This window comes from Mobula birostris, chromosome 28 (assembly GCF_030028105.1).
Source record: "Mobula birostris isolate sMobBir1 chromosome 28, sMobBir1.hap1, whole genome shotgun sequence".
Taxonomy (NCBI): Eukaryota; Metazoa; Chordata; class Chondrichthyes; order Myliobatiformes; family Myliobatidae; genus Mobula; species Mobula birostris.
This window is the reverse complement of record NC_092397.1, coordinates 11371585-11391360: the sequence shown is the minus strand read 5'-3', so window position 1 is coordinate 11391360 and position 19776 is coordinate 11371585. Positions and strand designations below refer to the sequence as shown.

General features: G+C 50.1%; 1 protein-coding gene across 5 annotated transcripts in view; it reads right to left on the bottom strand.

Annotated features, from left to right (window-relative positions):
• LOC140189039 (latent-transforming growth factor beta-binding protein 3-like) overlaps nucleotides 1-19776 on the bottom strand; it is a 407830-nt gene that overhangs the window by 26879 nt on the left and 361175 nt on the right. For all 5 annotated transcript variants that reach the window (XR_011883435.1, XM_072245724.1, XM_072245722.1 and 2 more), the window contains 5 exons: nucleotides 19093-19221; nucleotides 15266-15433; nucleotides 13450-13536; nucleotides 3738-3866; nucleotides 951-1091 (listed from right to left, as the gene is read on the bottom strand). Coding sequence is in view for 4 of the 5 variants with exons in the window: in XM_072245724.1 (XP_072101825.1) it covers nucleotides 951-1091; nucleotides 3738-3866; nucleotides 13450-13536; nucleotides 15266-15433; nucleotides 19093-19221 (654 nt within the window). In the remaining variant the exon portion in view is untranslated. The remainder of the gene's footprint in view (nucleotides 1-950; nucleotides 1092-3737; nucleotides 3867-13449; nucleotides 13537-15265; nucleotides 15434-19092; nucleotides 19222-19776) is intronic.

Sequence of the window (19776 nt, the reverse complement as noted above, 5' to 3'; positions counted from 1 at the left end):
ATTTGCTTTTAGCTGGGATAGCACAATGTTGTGGGCTGAATGGCCCTGTTCCTGTGCTGTACTGTTCTCGGACATGGCGGTCATGGAGAAACAGTATCAGGCCAACTGGAATCCATCAATGCTGGCCGATTACCGCTGGAGCCCCAGACACTGAGTACAAATGAAAGTCAGGATGAAGGGTCTCGGCCCGAAACGTCGACTGTACCTCTTCCTAGAGATGCTGCCTGGCCTGCTGCATTTCACCAGCAACTTTTATGTGTGTTACTTGAATTTCCAGCATCTGCAGATTTCCTCGTGTTTTGCGTTTTTACGGTTCGGGGGGGGTAGGGTTCAGCTCGGGGTGAATAACCCTGGCTGGCCAAAAAAGCAATTGTTCCAGAAACACTCACAACACACTGGAGGAACTCAGCAGGTCAGGCAGCATCCATGGAAATGATCAGTCAACGTTTTGGGCCGGAACCCTTTGTCAGGACTGTAGAGGGAAGGGGCAGAGGCCCTATAAAGAAGGTGGGGGGAGGGTGGGAAGCGATGAAAAACCAGCAAGGGGAAAGATAAAGGAGTGGGAGAAGGGAGGCAGGGAGGGGATAGGCAGGAAAGGTGAAGAAAGAATAGGGGAAAGCACAATGGGTAGTAGAAGGAGGCGGAACCATAATGGAGGTAGTAGGCAGCTGGGGGAGGGGGCAGAGTGAAACTGGGATAGGGGAAGGGAGGGGGAGGGAATTACCAGAAGTTGGAGAATTCAATGTTCATACCAAAGGGCTGGAGACTACCTAGACGGTATATGAGGTGTTGCTCCTCCAACCTGAGTTTAGCCTCATTGTGGGAGTAGAGGAGGTCATTACTTGTTCCAGAAATACCAGTGAAGAATGCTTTTAGACCTCCACTGTTGCCCTAAACGCCAGCAGTAAGCGATCCTGACTCTGCGGTGTAGCGGTTCACCCGCGACCTACCGTTGAGGACGAGGGGCTGCACACAACGCCTCTTCACCGTGTCGTAGGTCATCGGCGGCACGCAGGCGCAGGTGAAGGACCCCTTGGTGTTGATGCACCTGGCATTGGGGCAGCTCTGGAGGTCCTGGCACTCATCGACATCTGAGGAAAGGACAGAGTCACTCCCACGGGCGACAGTCGGACCCCACCCAACAGCGGACGCTTGACCACTCCTTCCCTCCTTTAACGCCAGCCAGGACGGAAGGCTGCCTCGCTCTTCTAAACCCTAGCGAGCACAGGCCTGGGGCCTTCGTACATTATACTCCTCATACGTTACCCGTTTCATCCCCCGATCTTTCTTGGGACTGAGTTCAAGAGCTGAGAGGTAATGTTACAGCTATACAAGACCTTGGTCAGACCCCACTTGCAGTACTGTGTTCATTTCTGATCACTTCACTGCAGGAAGGATGTGGATGCTATGGAGAGATTTACAAGGATGTTGCCTGGTGTGAGGGTGTACCCTATGAGAATAGATAGGTTGAGCGAATTTGGCCCTTTCTCCTTGGAGCGGCAGAGGATGAGAGGTGACCTGATGGAGATGATGAGGGGCAATGATCGTGTGGATAGCCAGAGGCTTTTCCCCAGGGCTGAAATGGCTAACATGAGGGGGCACAGTTTGAAGGTGCTTGGAAGTAGGTACAAGGGGGAAGTTTGGGGTAAGTTTTTCACTCGGAGAGTAGTGGGTGCGTGGAATGAGCTGCCAGCGACGGTGGTGGAGGTGGATACAATAGGGTCTTTTAGATAGGTACATGGAGCTTAGAAAAACAGAGGGCTGTGTGGTAGGGAAATTCTAGGCAGTTTCTAGAGTAGGTTTCATGGTTGGCATAACATTGTGGGCCGAAGGGCCTGTAATGTGCTGTAGATTTCTATGTTCTATGTTCTAAATGTAACTTTCTGAGCCCTCATGGTGACGGGACATCGTGGCATGAGGCAGACAATTATGAGTCTTTGGGCATCCTTTACCCAAGGATGCGTTGTCCTCTGTCCAACTATTGACAAACCTCTACAGATACACAGTGCAGAGCATCCTGACGCATGTCTCGAAGTGCGTGCTGCAAATTAAAGCTGATCTTTATCTTTCTTTAGGAAGGATCGCCCAGCCCGGGTTTCGCTCCCTTAGGAATCAGAACCTGAAGATGAACTGCCTCTCGTTTATCTGCATCTTGCCAGTTCCTCACCGTGCACGGGAACTTCATTCTCTCATCTGCCTGTCACAGTTGCTCTTGTCTTTCAAACCCAGATGTTTTCAGTGATTCTGACCTCTGCCTTCCAGATGTTTATACAGAATTGGCTCTGACCCCCAGACGTCTGCAGAGATGCAACATATCGATGCAGCTAGAGATGAGGCAAGACAGTCGCTATATTTCACTAGGGGATTTGGCTGGTCAACTAAAACACTGGAACACTTCTACAAGTGTATTGTGGAGAGCATTCTGACTGGCTGGCACAGGGCTGGAGCAAGTTGCGGAAACTTGTAAAATTAGTTAGCTCCATAGTATCCAAGACATCTTCAAGGAGCGGTGCCTCAGGAAGGCAGCATCCATCATTAAGGACCCCATCACCCAGGTCATGCCCTCTTCTCATTGCTACCATCAGGGAGGAGGTACAGGAGCCTGAAGGCACACACTCAACGATTCAGGAACAGCTTCTTCCCCTCTGCTATCCGACTTCCGAATGGACATTGAACCCATGAAAACTACCTCACTGCTTTCTTATTTCTGTTTTATTTTGTGCTATTTATTTTAACTATTTAATAGACATATATATACTGGTTGCAACTGAGTCTTTTTTCTCTATACTTATTTATCATGTATTTCATTGTACTGCCGTGTAAAATTAAGGAATTTCACCACTTATGCCAGTGATATTAAACCTGATTCTGATGTCTGTCTTCCAGATGTTTATACGGAATCGGCTCTAACCCCCCAGATGTTATGGGCTGAGTGCAGGTCGGCGGGACTAGGTGAGAGTAAGAGTTCAGCATGGGCTAGAAAGGCCGAGATGGCCTGTTTCCGTGCTGTAATTGTTATATGGTTATATGTTTTCAGTGAATCTGATGTCTATCTTCCAGATGTTTACACAGCATTGGCTCTAACACCCCAGATGTTTGCTGGGATTCTGACGCCTGTCTTCCAGATGTTTACACAGAACCCCCCCCAGATGTTTTAAGTGATTCTGATGTCTGCCTTCCAGATGTTTACACTGCATTGGCTCTAACCTCCAGATGTTTGCAGGGATTCTGATGTCTAACAATATCTGCTCTAACTCCCAGATGTTTTCAGTGATTCTGATGTCTATATTCCAGATGTTTACACAGCATTGGCTCTACCCTCCCCAGATGTTTGCTGGGATTCTGATGTCTAACAATATCTGCTCTAACTCCCAGATGTTTTAAGTGATTCTGATGTCTGTCTTCCAGATGTTTACAGAGCATGGACTCTAACCCCCAGATGTTTTCAGTGATTCTGACATCTGCCTTCCAGATGTTTACACAGTATGGACTCTAACCCCCACAGATGTTTTCAGGGATGTTTAACCTCTCCGTGTTCGCACAGCAGCTGCTCCCGACATTTCGGGGACCTGCCAGCGACGCAGGTTGGTTGTGTCCGAACCCTCGGTCGCTCACTGAACAAGCCCCTCCCGGCACCTGGCACCCGCTCCGTCCCGGTGCCCGGGCCCCACCGAAGGGCAGCGTCGGTCAGAGGGTTGGCGGCGGGGGGGGGGGGGGGGAACGGAAAGCGTCCTCACCCAGACACTGAAGCAGCGACCCGTCGTAGTAATACCCTTGCTTGCAGTAGCACTCGAAGCCGGGCTGCGTGTTCATGCAGAATCCCTCCTTGCAGATCTCCTGCCCAAACAGCGTGCACTCATCGATGTCTGGAATGGGGAGGGGGAGGGGGGAAAAAAGGAACTCGAGTTAGATAGATTATTGATTATTGATATAGTTTATTGATGCTTGGAGGAAATTAGTGTCACAAGTGCACGGATATACAAATATTAGAAGAGAAGTAGAAAGAATAAAAAATAAGTTACCTCAAGCAGGAGGGGGTCACCACTTTCCCGGCTGTGGGTTGACTCATTATAGAGACTAACGGCCGAGGGTAAGAATGACCTCACATACCGCTCTTTGGAGCAGCGCGGTTGTCTTTGTCTGTTACTGAAAGTGTTCCTCTGTTCAGCCAAGGTGGCATGCAGAGGGTGAGAAACATTGTCCGGAATTGCCAGGATTTTCTGGAGGGTCCTTTGTTCTATCACAGCCTCCAGTGTGTCCAGTTTGACTCCTATGACAGGGCCAGCCTGTATAATCAGTTTACTGAGCCTGTTGGCATCACCCGTGTTGATGCCATTGCCTCGGCCCGCCGCTGCAGAGAAGATTGTCCTGGTGACAGCAGGCCGGTAGAACGCGTGGAGAAGGGCTCCCGCGGGCGGGACCCATGCCCCTCCAAGGTGGTGGCATCACGGCTGGGGGCAACGGGGCAAGGTTCCACCGAATGGGTCAGAGCGCCGAGCCAGGGTCAAGTCTTGCTGCGCTGGGTGCCGGGGTGGAGGTACGTCTCAACCAAAGGAGGAGCAAGGCAACCCTTCCCTCCGCTAGCCTGCCGGTCACCCTCGGGCAAGGCGTAGCTCTGGCTTAGCAGTGCAATGAAACACACGGAAAACCTACAGCACAGTACAGGCCCTTCAGCCCAGAATGCTGTGCCGAACTTGTCCCTACCTTAGAAATTACTCAGGCTTGCCCATAGCCCTCTATTTTTCTGAGCTCCATGTACCTGTCCAGGAGTCTCTTAAAAGGCCCTATCGTATCCACCTCCACCACCATCGCCGGCAGCCCATTCCACACACTCACCACTCTCTGCATAAAGAACTTACCCCTGACATCTCCTCTGTACCTGCTTCCAAGCACCTTAAATCTGTGCCCTCTCGTGCTAGCCATTCCAGCCCTGGGGAAATGCCTCTGACTACCCTCACGATCAATGCCTCTCATCATCTTATACACCTCTATCAGGTAAAACTCTTAGGCACCCTAGGGTGCCACAGACTTCAGCACAGCACCGTCATAATTTTATGTACTGCACTGTACTGCTGCCACAAAAAAAAACAATTTAATAACATACGTGAGTGATGAAACGAATTGAAGCAGCAGAGATGTGTTTTTTGAGGAGGATGCAAAGAACATCATGGATGGAACGAATATCTAACGAGGATGTCATGAACAGAGCAAACACAAAAAGGGAAATAATGTATGAGATCATGAAAAGGCAACGTAACTTAATTGGACGTGTGATTAGGAAAGAGGAGTTAGAATGCACAGTAATTATGGGAAAGATTGAAGGGAAGAAAGCAAGAGGAAGGTAAAGACAAATGATGATGGAGACAGCTGCCAGAGAACTTGAAACGAATACCAATGAATTGATCCACTTGACCCGAAACAGGAGTGTGTGGGCCATGGCAGTCAAAGCTCAAACTGGGCACGGCACCTGATGATGATGATGATGATGGTAAACCTGATTCTGATACGGGACTCTATTGTGGACTGAGAGTGGGAAGGGGGCAGGGAGAGGGAAAAGGACTAGGGAGCAGGAAGCAAGACATTCTGTAATGATCAATAAACCAATTGTTTGGAATCAAATGACCTTGGTGTCTCAGGGTTGGGTGTGTCACCCCCTCTCGACCCCTGGCACTCCTTCTCTGCCACCTGTCCCTCACCCCTCCTGCGGCACTCCGCCCTCGCCGTTCCCAACAACCTTTGCACCCGCCAGATTTTCAAACTTGCTGTCTGCTCCATACTGACAAATGCACAAAAGCCTTAGGCACTCTATACAAAATAATAAGGGCATCTGTTAGTCTTGCGAGACCATGGATCTGCGCCTGGAAAGTCTTCACTCTCCAGGGCGCAGGCCTGGGCAAGGTTGTATGGAAGACCGGCAGATGCCCATGCTGCAAGTCTGCCCTCTCCATGACACCGATGTTGTCCAAGGGAAGGGCAAGGGCCGATACAGTTTGAGGATAAAGGGGAAGCCTTTGAGGACTGAGATGATGAAAAACTTCTTCACACAGAGAGTGGTGAATCTGTGGAATTCTCTGCCACAGGAAACAGCTGAGGCCAGTTCATTGGCTATATTTAAGACAGAGTTAGATACGGCCCTTGTGGCTAAAGGGATCAGGGGGTATGGAGAGAAGGCAGGTACAGGGTTCTGAGTTGGATGATCAGCCATGATCGTACTGAACAGCAGTGCAGGCTTGAAGGGCCAAATGGCCTACTCCTGCACCTATTTTCTATGTTTCTATGATACAGCTTGGACCCAGTGTCATCGCAAAGCAATATATGGTCAAGGACACAACAAGTTGCCTCGGCTGGGGCTCGAACTCACGACCTTCAGATCACTAGTCCAATGCCTTAACCACTTGGCCACGTGCCCACACACTATATACAGTGCCTACAAAAGGTATTTGCTCTCTTGAAAGTTTTCACATTTTATTGTTTTAGAACGTCGAATCACAGTGGATTTAATTTGGCTTTTTTTTACTCTGATCAACAGAGAAAGACTCTTTCGTGTCAAAGTGAAAACAGATCTCCACAAAGTGACCTAAATTAATTACAAATATAAAACACAAACTGTTTGATTGCATAAGTAGTATGTGCCTCGGACTTTTGCACGCTAGAGTAGGTGTGGGATCCCCATCCAGATTTGCTGATGGCCCTGGGTTGCAACCGTACAACAGATGACGGCTCGGAGACGGTGAGGGCCAAGCGGTGGCAGACGCAGTTTCATGGGGCCAGGTAAGGGGTCGGTCATTTTGGACGGGAGAGAGAAAAAACTGGTCGGAATTTCTTTTTTTCCCAGTTGGCCTGCATGGAGATTTAGTGACCCAAATGCCGAACCTTTCTGAGGCGCCTTTAAGATCAGAAAACATTCCCTGAGGTTTGCAGATGGACTCTAAACTATGGGGAAATATTAGGAGCATTGTGTTGCCCTTAAGGCATTTATTTGACTTTGTTGGGTCTACGTTTTAAATGATTTGTTTGTAACTATTTTCTAGTTAAAGTTAAAGGTTGATAATTATGTTACAGTATAACAAACGTAAATTCACTGTCTATGGTATATCGGGGCATGTGATGACGTCACCTCCGGTTTCGCTGCGTCTTAGTTCGGGAAGGTGTGAAGGCGGGTGCCATGCGTACAGCATGATCGTGAAGAGCTCCGTTTCTACGCACAAAGAAACATTACAGAAGCAACGCCGTAAGTTCATAAGAATGTATTTGAAGTAAAAATATTAACGCAGTTTCTGTTAAGGAAGCAGCGGTTGGGGCGGCGCACGTGCTGGCTTTTCAATTTCAAACGCGGGGTCGGCTCGAGCCTGATGGTATTTTGACAGGACCCCCCTCACCCGCTACCCGGGACGGCTGGAGACACTCGCTAGAAGAAGAGAGCGCGTGTGGTCTCCAGAATGAAATGGATGCTGTATACATTTGTATTTTTTTAATCAACAGTTTTCACCATACGGTGTTAATGTGGAAGAGTGCACAGTAAATGGTTAACCTTACTACGACTCTGTCTTCATTGGCTCTGGTTTAACTTGGTGTTTAGTCAGAGTTTCAACACACTGCACGGGAATACTACAAGCACGAGAGTGGTTGACGTTAAGGAGAAGAGGGTGCAGAGAACATTTACAAGGATGTTGCCGGGACTGGAGGACCTGAGGAATAGCTGAGGACTCTATTCCCTAGAAAACTGAGGAGAGATTTGATAGAAGTATACAAAATCATGAGGGGTCTAGATAGGGTAAATGCAAGCAGGCTTTTTCCACTGATGGTGGGTGGGACTACAACTGGAGGTCATGGGTTAAGGGTGAAAGGTGAAAAGTTTAAGGGGAACATGAGGGGAAGCTTCTTCTCTCGGAGGGTGGTGAGAGTGTGGAACGAGCTGCCAGCACAAGTGGTGCGTGTGAGCTCGATTTCAACGTTTAAGAGAAGTTTGGACAGGTATGTGGATGGTAGGGGTACGGAGGGCCGGTGCAGGCCGATGGGAGTCGGCAGTTTATACGGTTTTTCGGTATGGACTAGATGGTGCTCCATGAATCTAAACGAGAGTTGAATTGGATGAGGGAGTGGGTTCTGGACGTCGTGCCCCTTGGGAGCCGAAAGCACTGATAGCGGTAGTGGACTGATGGTAACCTGGGATAGTAGAATGGCCACCAAACAGCTCTGGCGGACCCCCTGGTTCGATCTCGACCCTCGGCACTGTCTGCCTGTGGAGTTTGCACGTTCTCCCTGTGACCGCCTGGGTTTCCCCCAGGTGCTCTGATTTCCTCCTAAAGACACATAGGACTGATGGGTAAATTGACTACTTAATTTGCCATTGCTGCCAGTAGGTGGCAGCAGTGTGAGGAGACTAGGTGGGAATTAGAGGGAGATGAAGAGTAAGAAATTATTCAGTGAGCTATCATAGACACGATAGGCTGAATGGCCTCCTTTTACGTCAAAATCTGGGAGTCAGGACAACAAATATTTTGCTTCCTGAATACTTTTGGGTGTACCTTAAGGATACTGGGCTGCTAATATTGAGAATCACCTGTCACACCATCATTTTAAAGAAAATTGCCTGTATTTGTTATTTCAATTCATAGTTCAGGTCATAACTGATGCCAAGATTAAGAAAGGTACTTTTGTTGGTCCACAAATCAAACAGGTCATCAATGGCAGGCAATTCAAAGAACTTCTAGTGGGTCCGGAGAAAATCGCATGGAAGGCATTCAAGGATGTCGTTGGGAGTTTTCTTGGCAACTACAGAGCACCGAACTACGTGTAGCTGGTTGACAACACGCTTCAAGCTCACAAAACCATGAAGTGCAACATGTCACTAAAGATTCATTTTCTGCATTCCCATCTAGACTTCTTCCCTGCCAATCTTGGCGCTGTTGGTGACGAGCACGGTGAAAGGTTTCACCAGGACATTGCGGTCATGGAGAAACGGTACCAGGGCAACTGGAATCCATCTGATTATTGTTAAGCAAAAGGCCTCAGACACTGAGTAAAAACGAAAATCACCAACTAAACATCTTTAGCTTAGCTGGACTCTTGCAAAGTGTCAGCACTGTTTGCAATAAAACAGATTATATTCAACAAAAGTTCAATTTTTTTTGTTTCTCCAAATTCCTACGTGAAACAAGCGGTCTGAAATTATATTTGTGCTCAGCTTCAAGCGGCCTATCATAAACAAAAGCAAAAATTCTGAGGAGGCAACACTTCTGAGAAAAGATTTGTTGTCCGGTGTGATCAAGGGGAGCTGGAATTAGAACAGCGTAGGGATTTGACTCTTGGTCACACTGGAGGAGGTTACACGTTGAGAGCTGGGGGAGGTGTTATGTCAGGGATGAGAAGTTACCAGACTTGGGGCCAGTGTTAACCAGACATGGGATGGGAATGAGTGCTGTAGGACTTGATCTCTTTGAAACCTTTAGAACATGGAAAGGCCCAGATAGAGTGGACGTGGAGAGGATGTTCTCCAGAGTGGGGGGAGTCTAGGACCAGAGGGCACAGGCTCAGAATAGAAAGACATTCCTGTAGGACAGAGATGAGGAGGAATTTCTTTAGCCAGAGGGTGGTGAATCTGTGGAATTCATTGCCACAGGCAGCTGTGGAGGCCAAGTGATTGGGTATATTTAAAGAGAGGTTGATGGGTTCACAATTGGTAAAGAGAATGGAGTTGAGAGGGAAAATAAATCAGCCATGATCGAATGGCAGAGCAGACTCAATGGGCCGAATGGCCTAATTCTGTCTCATGGTCTTATGGACAAAATCAGAAACATTTCCCTCCCCACCACAAATGAAACTGCTTTGAAGTATACACACACACACACACACACACACACACACACACACACAATGCTGGAGGAACTCAGCAGGCCAGGTGAGCCAAGACATTTCATCAGGACTCCTAAGAATACAAAGACATCCCATTAGATTCAGAGTCCTGATGAAGGGTCTCGGCCCAAAATGTTGACTGTTACATGTTTTCCACAGATGCTGCCTGACCTGCTGGGCTCCCCCAGCATTGTGTGTGTGTGTGTGTGTGTGTGTGTGTTACTTTGGAGTTCAAAGTTCAAAGTAAGTTTTATTATCAGAGTACATACACATCACCACACACAACCCTGAGATTCATTTTCCTGCGAGCATACTCAGCAAATCTATAGAATAGTAACTGTAAACAGGATCAGTGAAAGATCAACCAGAGTGCAGAAGACAACAAAACTGTGCAAATGCAAATATAAATAAATAGCAATAAACAACGAGAACGTGAAGTAACATCAATGTGCCTGATCCATTTTGTTCATTTTTTTGTGTGGGAGGAGGGACTTGGCAGGGGGTGGGGGGTTGATGTGATCCATTTTGTTCATTTTTTTTGTGCAGGAGGAGGGATTTGGGGTCGATGCGCCTGATCCGTTTTGTTCATTTTTTTGTATGGGAGGAGGGATTTAGGGGACTAATGTGCCTGATTTGTGTTTTTTTTTTGTGGAGGCGGGGATTTGGGGGTCAATGTCTCTGATCCGTTTTTGTTTCTTTTTTTGTGGGGAGGAGTATTTGGGGGTTGATGTCTCTGATCCGTTTTTGGTTATTTTTTTTGTAGGGAGGGGGATTTGGGGGTTGATGATTGCGCTGCTGTACTTTTCTTGGTTTCGTGGCTATCTGGAGAAGAAGAGTTTCAGAGTTGCATACTTTGATAATAAAATTAACCTTTGAAACTTTGACCTTTGAAATGAAAGAACATGAAATAACAAGAAAGGAGTCCTTAGAGTGAGACCATTGGTTGTGGGAACACCAGAAGTAGAAAGAGTGTAGTTATCCCCTTTTGTTCAAGAGCCTGATGGTCGAGGGGTACTAACTGCAAAAGGATTTCCAGCATTATCTTGTGTTTGAGAAACTGCTGAGGCCGGAGTTAGGTAAAATCTGGTGGTATACTTTGATTTGAGACAGGACATGTAGTGTAGAGGTGTGACGGAACTGAACAACAGGACAGGGGCGAACACCCAGATGCTTCCAAGACATTGCCAGAGCAAAGAGTGGAGATGCACCTTGTAATTTTTATAAATGAACTGGAAGAGTGGGCTAGTAAGTTTGCAGATAACACGAAGGTTGGTTGGTGCTGTGCATCGTGTAGAAGGTTGTCATAGGTTACAACGGGACACTGACGGGATGCAAAGCTGGGCTATGAAATGGCAGATGCAGTTCAACCCATGAAAGTCTGAACTGATACACTTCGGGAGGTCAAACTTGAAGGCAGAATAGAAGATTAATGTTAAGATTCTTAATCGTAGAGTCAGAGAAGTACAGCACAGAAACAGGCCCTTTGGCCCATCTAGTCCATGCCAAAACTATTTAAACTGCTGGCTTCCATCGAGCTGCACCAGGACCATAGCCTTCCATACCCCTACCATCCATGTACCTATCCAAACTTTTCTTAAACGTTGAAATCGAGCTCGCACGCACCACTTGCGCCAGCAGATCATTCCGCACACTCACCACCCTCTGAGTGAAGAAGCTTCCCCTCATGGTCTCCTTAAACTTCTCACCTTCCGCCCTTAACCCATGACCTCTGGTTGTAGCCCCTCCCAACCTCAGCAGAAGAAGCCTACTTGAATTTACCCTCTCTATGCCCCTCCTAATTTTGTGCCCCTCCATCGAGCAACGTGAGGGCCCCCACGCCCAGAGATCCCTCAAAGTTACCACACAAGTTGATGGGGCGGTCGAGAAGGCGTATGGCGTGTTGGCCCTTGTTAGCCGAGGGGGTTGAGTTCAGGAGCTGCAAGGCCCACCAGCGTCTTTACTTCCTGAGAAAACTAAAGAAATTTGGCCTGTCCCCTAAAACCCTCACTAATTTTTATAGATGCACCGTAGAAAGCATTCTTCTAGGGTGTATCACAACCTGGTATGGAAGTTGTCCTGTCCAAGACCAGAAGAAGGGGCAGAAGATCGTGAACACAGCCCAGCACATCACACAAACCAATCTTCCGTCCTTGGACTCACTTTACACCGCACGCTGTCCGAGCAGTGCTGCCAGGATAATCAAGGACACGACCCACCCAGCCAACACACTTTTTGTCCCTCTTCCCTCCGGGAGAAGGCTCAGGAGCTTGAAGACTCGTACGGCCAGATTTAGGAACAGCTTCTTTCCAACTGTGATAAGACTGCTGAACGGATCCTGACCCAGATCTGGGCCGTACCCTCCAAATATTCCGACCTGCCTCTCGGTTTTTTTGCACTACCTTACTTCCCATTTTTCTATTTTCTATTTATGATTTATAATTTAAATTTTTAATATTTACTCATTTTTACTATTTTTAATATTTAATATTTGTAATCCAGGGAGTGGGGAGCGCAGAATCAAATATCACTGTGATGATTGTACGTTCTAGTACCAATTGTTTGGTGACAATAAAGTATAAAGTAATGTCGCAGATCTATCAAACCCTGGTGAGACCACACTAACCAGTTCCAGTTGCCTCATTATAGGAAAGGATGTGGAAGGTTTAGAGAGGGGGGCAGAGGAGAATCACCAGGATGCTGCCTGGATCAGACAGCATGTCTTACGAGGAAAGGTTGAGCGAGTCTCTTTGGAATGGAGGGGGTTGGGAGGTGTGCAAGATGATAAGAGGTATCATCGATCGAGTGGATAGCCAGGAACTTTTCCCACGGCAGAAATGGCTAATATGAGGAGAAAAGTGATTGATGGGGGGGGGGGGGTGAGGAGAGAGTTTTAGTTTTTTTTTCACACCGGGAGTGTGGGTGTGTGGATTGCGCTGCAGGGGGTGGTGGTAGAGGCGGACATACCAGGGACATTTTAAGAGACTCTCAGCCGCGGAGCCCGGTGTTTGGACGGTGACCTGGGCACCGGACCGAATCGGAAAGGCCGGGTACAGGCCGCATCGACACGGCAGAGGCCCAGGCCCCAGAGCGCCTCGAAGCAACTGAACCCGACGTTTGGACAACCGAGCCAAATCTAAACGGTCAGGGTGGCGGGGCCCGAGCCGGTTCAGCTCGCGGCTCGGCGATGTCCACTCGGCCCTGCGCTGAACTACGGGTCCCCGACTCTCTTCGCCAACTTCAGTTCAGAACACTATTCGCTTTCAGACATTGCATGATCTGTATTTTTTTCTCCCTGCACATTGGGTGTTTGATGTCTTTTTTTTTCCAAATGGGTCCCTTTGGTGTTTCTTTGTTTCGAGGCTGCCCTGTAAGGAGACAAATCTCAAGCCTGTGTACACAGTTTGATGATAAGTGAACTTTGAACCTTGAACTTTGAGATGGGCACATGGACGTAAGGAAGAGGGAGGGTTACGGGGGAAGGGAAGGGTTTGATTGATCTTGGAGCAGGTTAAAAAGGTCAGCACGACGTTGTGGGCCGAAAGGCCCGTACTGTGCTGGGTTCCAAACCCCAGCACCCCGACTGGGTGCGCTTACCTCTGTAGGTTGGCAGGCCAGTGCTGAACAGGTTGTCGTTGTCCACCAAGTACCCCTTCCCGTCCGGACACAGAGAGTGAAACTCGGCTGCAAGGAGAGGGAGCGGGAATGAGTCAACGTTGATTACCTCGGGGACACGCGCCGGGCATGGGGGGGGGGGTTATGACTGGGAGACCTGCCACCCGTCTTTGCAGGAGGGAGGCTCAGGAGCATTCGTGAGACTGCTCATTCAAAGGGCTAGCACAGGCACGGGGGCAGAGTGGCCTTTTTGTACACCGTATTGTTCCCTTAACCCAAGAAGCTTTTTTTTCCCCCTTCCTTGCGCCCAGAAGTCTGAAAGAAAATAAAAATGGAGAAAGGTAGAACAAAGATTCGGGTGGGGTAGAGTAAATGGGCTGAGCGGCCGCCTTCTGTCACGGTATGACAGATGTGAGGGGACACAGTGGCCTCTCAGATCCTGGTGGACGGTGGGCAGCCTCTACTGGGTGTTCAAATCTCCTATTTACTGAAGCTCATTGCTCCCTGGGTCCGGTCATCTCAGTAGTGGGCGGCAGGGGGAGGCCTGCAGTCCAAACCAACCCCTACCCCACCCTGCCCCACCCACACCAGAACATTATGGGTTCCAGTCCCCTCTCGGGCACAAACCCCACGGAGTTGGCCAGGGAGCCACCTTTCAACTGGGGTAGCCAGCTCCAAGGGCCAAGCGGTTCCCAGGGTCAGAGGCCAGAGGTCGACAGGCCCGTCCTGGGGCGGGCGGGTAGGAAGGGGCTTGCTTCGCTGTTGTTGTGCCCATCTTGTTGCACGTCGGCTGCGTGTGGTTGTGCTGAACGTGCTACGTTGGCGCTGGGATCTATGGGTTTCCCCCCAGCGCATCCTCGGACTGTCAAGTCTCGAACTCTTCCTCCTCCCCTCCAAGTTCTGGGGGCAATACTTACCTCTGAGCCAAAATGACTACACAGTGGAGATCACAGTGAATGCTGCCTCCATTTGGAGTATGTATGTGTGCAACTAGAAACACTTCCATAGCTTTGGAGGTGGTGCGGAAGGAGGTTCGCCAGATTAGGACGTATTCTGGAGTTAGGGTATATGGCAAAAATTAACTTCACCAGTAACCAGTCTTCAGTACTGGAGTACTGCGTGCAGTTCTGGTCTCTGTACTTGAGGAAGGATATACTGGCTTTGGAGACGGTGCAGAGGAGGTTCACCAGGTTGATTCCAGAGATGAGGGGGTTAGACTATGAGGAGAGATTGAATCGCCTGGGACTGCACTCGCTGGAATTCACAAGGATGAGAGGAGATCTTGTAGGAACATATAAAATTATGAAAGGGATAGATATGATCGAGGCAGGAAAGTTGTTTCCACTGGTAGGTGAGACTAGAACTAGGGGACATAGCCTCAAGATTCAGGGGAGTAGATTTAGGACAGAGATGAGGAGGAACTGCTTTTCCCAGAGAGTGGTGAATCTGTGGAATTCTCTGCCCAATGAAGCAGTGGAGGCTGCCTCAGTAAATATATTTAAGACAAGGTTGGATAGATTTTTGCATAGTGGGGGAATTAAGGTTTATGAGGAAAAGGCAGGTAGGTGGAGATGAGTCCATGGCCAGATCAGCCATGATCTTATCGAATGGTGGGGCAGAATCGACGGGCCGGATGGCCTACTCCTTCTTATGTAACTGGTGTTCGCGGCGCCTTCTCCGCGGGCAAACTGGCCCCCCCCCAACCCCTGCTTGCCTGGCAACGGCAAGCGCCATCCCGAAGGCTCTCCCCCCCTCCCCCCCGCCACCCCCGCCGGACCCGGTGCCTGCGGTCGCTTACCTGTACTGTGCACGGGGCAAGGGTAGATCTCGCAGAGGTCGCCCCAGCCGGCCCCCAGCGAGCAGCAGCACTCTTCCTTGGTGATGTTGGTCGCCAGGACGCTGTCACAGAATATTGGGTCGTCGAGGCTGAGATAGCACTCCTTCTTGCCTTCCGGCTTCTCAGGTTCTGCGGGGCGGTGGGGAGGGAGGGAAAGACGGACAAGATGCCAGCTCGCTGGAGTACTCGGGGAAAACCGCAGTATGGGGGTCTGCTGGGAGAGAATTCGGCCCCGGAGCCCGTGGCGCGAGAGCTCTACCATTTACCCTTGCTACAGTGAGGAAACTGGCCCTTCAGCCCATCTAGTCCATGGCAACCGAGATCCCAATCTAAGCTCAGGCTTCTCCTCCTGACCCATGGGCCTGTCCGAGCGTCTTTCAGGCGTTGCTAACATCCCTGCCTCAGTTACCTCCTCCGACAGATCGCTGCTAAAACTGACCACTCTCCGGGTGAAAAAGTTGTCCCCCCCCCCCCACCCTCCCACCGGTTCCTATTGCACTGCTGCTGTGGTCCAGGAGAGGCGACGCCAGAGGCAGTGTAGCGTGGCGTCCTCGCCTCCGGCTGGGCCTCTCCTGTCAGTGCTGCCCTCTAGTGTCCAGTTGGTGGAATGACAGGCTGAATTGTGTGTGTGTGTGTGTGTGTGTGTGTGTGTGTGTGTGTGTGTGTGTGTGTGTGTGTGTGTGTCTGTGTATAATTTTTGTGTGGCTGGATGTGTGATCGCTATTTTGAACGTGTTGTGTACGCTTTGTGCCTTTGGCCCCAGAGGAACGCTCTTCCGTTCGAGTGTGTTCATGCACGTCTGAATGATAACTAAACTCATCCATGCAAACACGAGGAAATCTGCAGATGCTGGAAGTTCGAGCAACACACATAAAAAAAGGCCGGTGAACGCAGCAGGCCAGGCAGCATCTATAGGAAGAGGTACAGTCGACATTTCAGGACGTCCTGACGAAGGATCTCGGCCCGAAGAGTCAACTGTACCTCTTCCTATGGATGTTGCTTGGCCTGCTGCGTTCACCAGCACTTTTTATTAAACTCATCCAAACTGTTTACTTCTCAATTCCTTGACCCTGGGCAAAACGCTGTTCCTCTCATGATTTTATACACGAGTATAAGATCACTCCTCATTCTCCTAAGCTTGTGTGAAAAGAAGCCCCAAGTTGCCCAACACTTCCCTCTAACTCCGTCCTGGCATCGTTACCAGAGCCACTTATCCTTCCTGGGAACTTGTCGTATCCGCCATCTTGTCCAACATGGCTTCCAGCTCCATTCTCAGGCCTCCTGGTTTGGACCCACTGAGGATCCCAGTTTCACTGCTTACTGTTTAGATCCTATCCCCATCCCCGTTCCGACAAGTTGCCCCTTCTGCCAGGATCAGGCGACTCTCGGGGCACAGAGCGACATCTCACTTTCTGCTTGGGTCGCCTCCGGTCTGATGCCAAGAGCATCACCTTCTCCAAAATCACGCGAGGAATGGAGTCAGGCTAACCCCGATTGACATCAGTGGATCTGGGGTTGAGAGGGTGAACAGGTTCAAGTTCCTCAGCATACGCATGACGGAGGATCTCACGTGCAACAGCGCCTCTTTCACCTCAGACGGTTGAAGAAGTCTGGTGTGGGCCCCCAAATCCTAAGAACTTTCTACAGGGGCACGATTGAGAGCATCCTGACTGGCTGCATCACTGCCTGGTGTGGGAACTGTACTTCCCTCAATCGCAGGACTCTGCAGAGAGTGGTGTGGACAGCCCAGCGCATCTGTAGATGTGAACTTCCCACTATTCAGGACGTTTACAAGGACAGGTGTGTAAAAAGGGCCCGAAGGATCATTGGGGACCTGAGTCACCCCAACCACAAACTGTTCCAGCTGCTACCATTTGGGAAACAGTACCACAGCATAAAAGCCAGGACCAACAGGCTCCAGGACAGCTTCTTCCACCAGGCCATCAGACTGATTAATTCATGCTGATACAATTGTATTTCTATGTTATATTGACGGTCCTGTTGTACATACTATTTATTATAAATTACACATTTAGACAGAAATGCAATATAAAGATTTTTACTCCTCATGTATATGAAGGATGTGAGTAATAAAGTGAATTCAGTTCAATTCGTGTGAGTGTGTGTGTGTCTCTGGATTCCCAGCATCTGCAGAATCTCCTGCGTTAAACACCCTCTTAAGTCGCTCCTGCACCTCCTCCGGCATAATCCCACCTTCCCGGAATTGAAGACAACATTCCGGATGCGGCCTCACCGCCATCTTGTGCAATGGCGGCGTAACTTTCAACCTCCTGTACTCGGCGAGACCCGACCTCGATCGGCAGACCGCTTCGCCCCGTCCGACGCCGACAACGGGATTTCCCGGTGGCCACCCATGTCAACCCTACTTCCCATTCCCACTCCGACATGTCAGTCCACGGCCTCCCCTACTGCCACGATGAGGCCACACTCAGGTTGGAGGAACAACACTTTACGTTCTGTCTGGTAGCCTCCAACCTGATGGTATGAATATCGGTTTCTCAAACTTCTCGTTTATGCCCCCACTTCTCCTTCACCATTCCCCATTTTCGTTTCCCTCTCTCACCTTATCTACTTACCTGCCCATCGCCTCCCCCTTCCCTTTCTTCAATGGTCTTTCTGTCCTCTCCGATCAGATTCCCCCTTCTCCACAGAACGTAGAAATCTACAGCACATTACAGGCCCTTCGGCCCACAATGTTCTACCGACCACGTAACCCACTCTAGAAACTGCCCAGAATTTCCCTAGCACACAGCTCCCTATTTCTCTAAGCTCCATGTACGTCAATGGCCAAGTGGTTAAGGCATTGGACTAGCGACCTGAAGGTCGTGAGTTCGAGCCCCAGCCGAGGCAGCGTGTTGTGTCCTTGAGCAAGGCACTTAATCACATATTGCTCTGCGGCAACACCGGTGCCGAGCTGTATGGGTCCTAATGCCCTTCCCTTGGACAACATCGGTGTCGTGGAGAGGGGAGACTTGCAGCATGGGCAACTGCCGGTCTTCCACACAACCTTGTCCAGGCCTGCGCCCTGGAGAGTGAAGACTTTCCAGGCGCAGATCCATGGTCTCGTGAGGCTAACAGATCCCTAAAAAAAAATGTACCTATCTGAGGGTCTCTTAAAAGACCCTATTGTATCCGCCTCCACCACCGTCGCTGGCAGCCCATTCCACGCACCCACCACTCTCTGTGTGAAAAACTTACCCCTTGTACCTACTTCCAAGATCCTTAAAACTATGCCCCCTCGTGTAGCCATTTCAGCCCTGGGAAAAAGCCTCTGACTGTCCACATGATCACTCTTTCACTAATCAACTTCGCAACTCTTTAATTCACCCCCTCCCTCTCCCGGTTCCACCTATCACCTGCCACCTTGTACACCTTCCTCACCTCCCCTCACCTTCCTACTCTGACCTCTTCCCCCTTCCTTTCTGGTCCTGAGTCTAGGCCCGAATCCTCACCTCTTTTCCATCGATGCTGCCTGGCCCGCTGAGGACCTCCAGCAGTTTGTAGGTGTTGTGCTGCATTTCCAGTGTCTGCAGAATCTCCTGTGATTCAAAGCTGAAGTGCCCTGACTGAGTAAAAGCCGGCACGCCAGGAGCCCTGACCTCCTCCACACTACTTAGCCAAAAGAACTTGGCTTCAGAGAACTGAGGAAAAATGTGGGTTTACGGAGAGGTGCGCTAAGGCAATCGGACCTGGATTCGCGGTTAGAGTAGTCCCGTTTCCCAGGGTTTCGCCCAAACGACGAGCCCCCCCTTGCTCACTCGACCTACCTTCACAAGTGGAGCCGTCTGGGGACAGGATGAAGCCCGGGTCGCAGATGCAGGTGTAGGAGCCGTCCACGTTCTTGCAGGTGCCGTACGGTCCGCACAGAGAGCGGTTCAGCGCGCACTCGTTGATGTCTGGGCCGGGCAACGAGAGGGAAAAACCAAGAGTGCGTTCAGGGGAAATCTCCCGGAGAGCGGGGAGGGTGTAGATGTCACACCCCAGGGCTGGGAGCATCGGTGAGGGGTGTGGGGTGTGTCAGTGTCACAGTGAGGGGTGTGGGATGTGTCAGTGTTACAGTGAGGGGTGTGGGATGTGTCAGTGAGGGGTGTGGGGTGTGTCAGTGTCACAGTGAGGGGTGTGGGATGTATCGGTGTGTCAGTGAGGGGTGTGGGGTGTGTCAGTGTCACAGTGAGGGGTGTGGGATGTGTCAGTGTTACAGTGAGGGGTGTGGGATGTGTCAGTGAGGGGTGTGGGGTGTGTCAGTGTCACAGTGAGGGGTGTGGGATGTATCGGTGTGTCAGTGAGGGGTGTGGGGTGTGTCGGTGTCACGGTGAGGGGTGTGGGATGTATCGGTGTGTCAGTGAGGGGTGTGGGGTGTGTCGGTGTTACAGTGAGGGGTGTGGGATGTGTCAGTGAGGGGTGTGGGGTGTGTCAGTGTCACAGTGAGGGGTGTGGGGAGTGTCACAGTG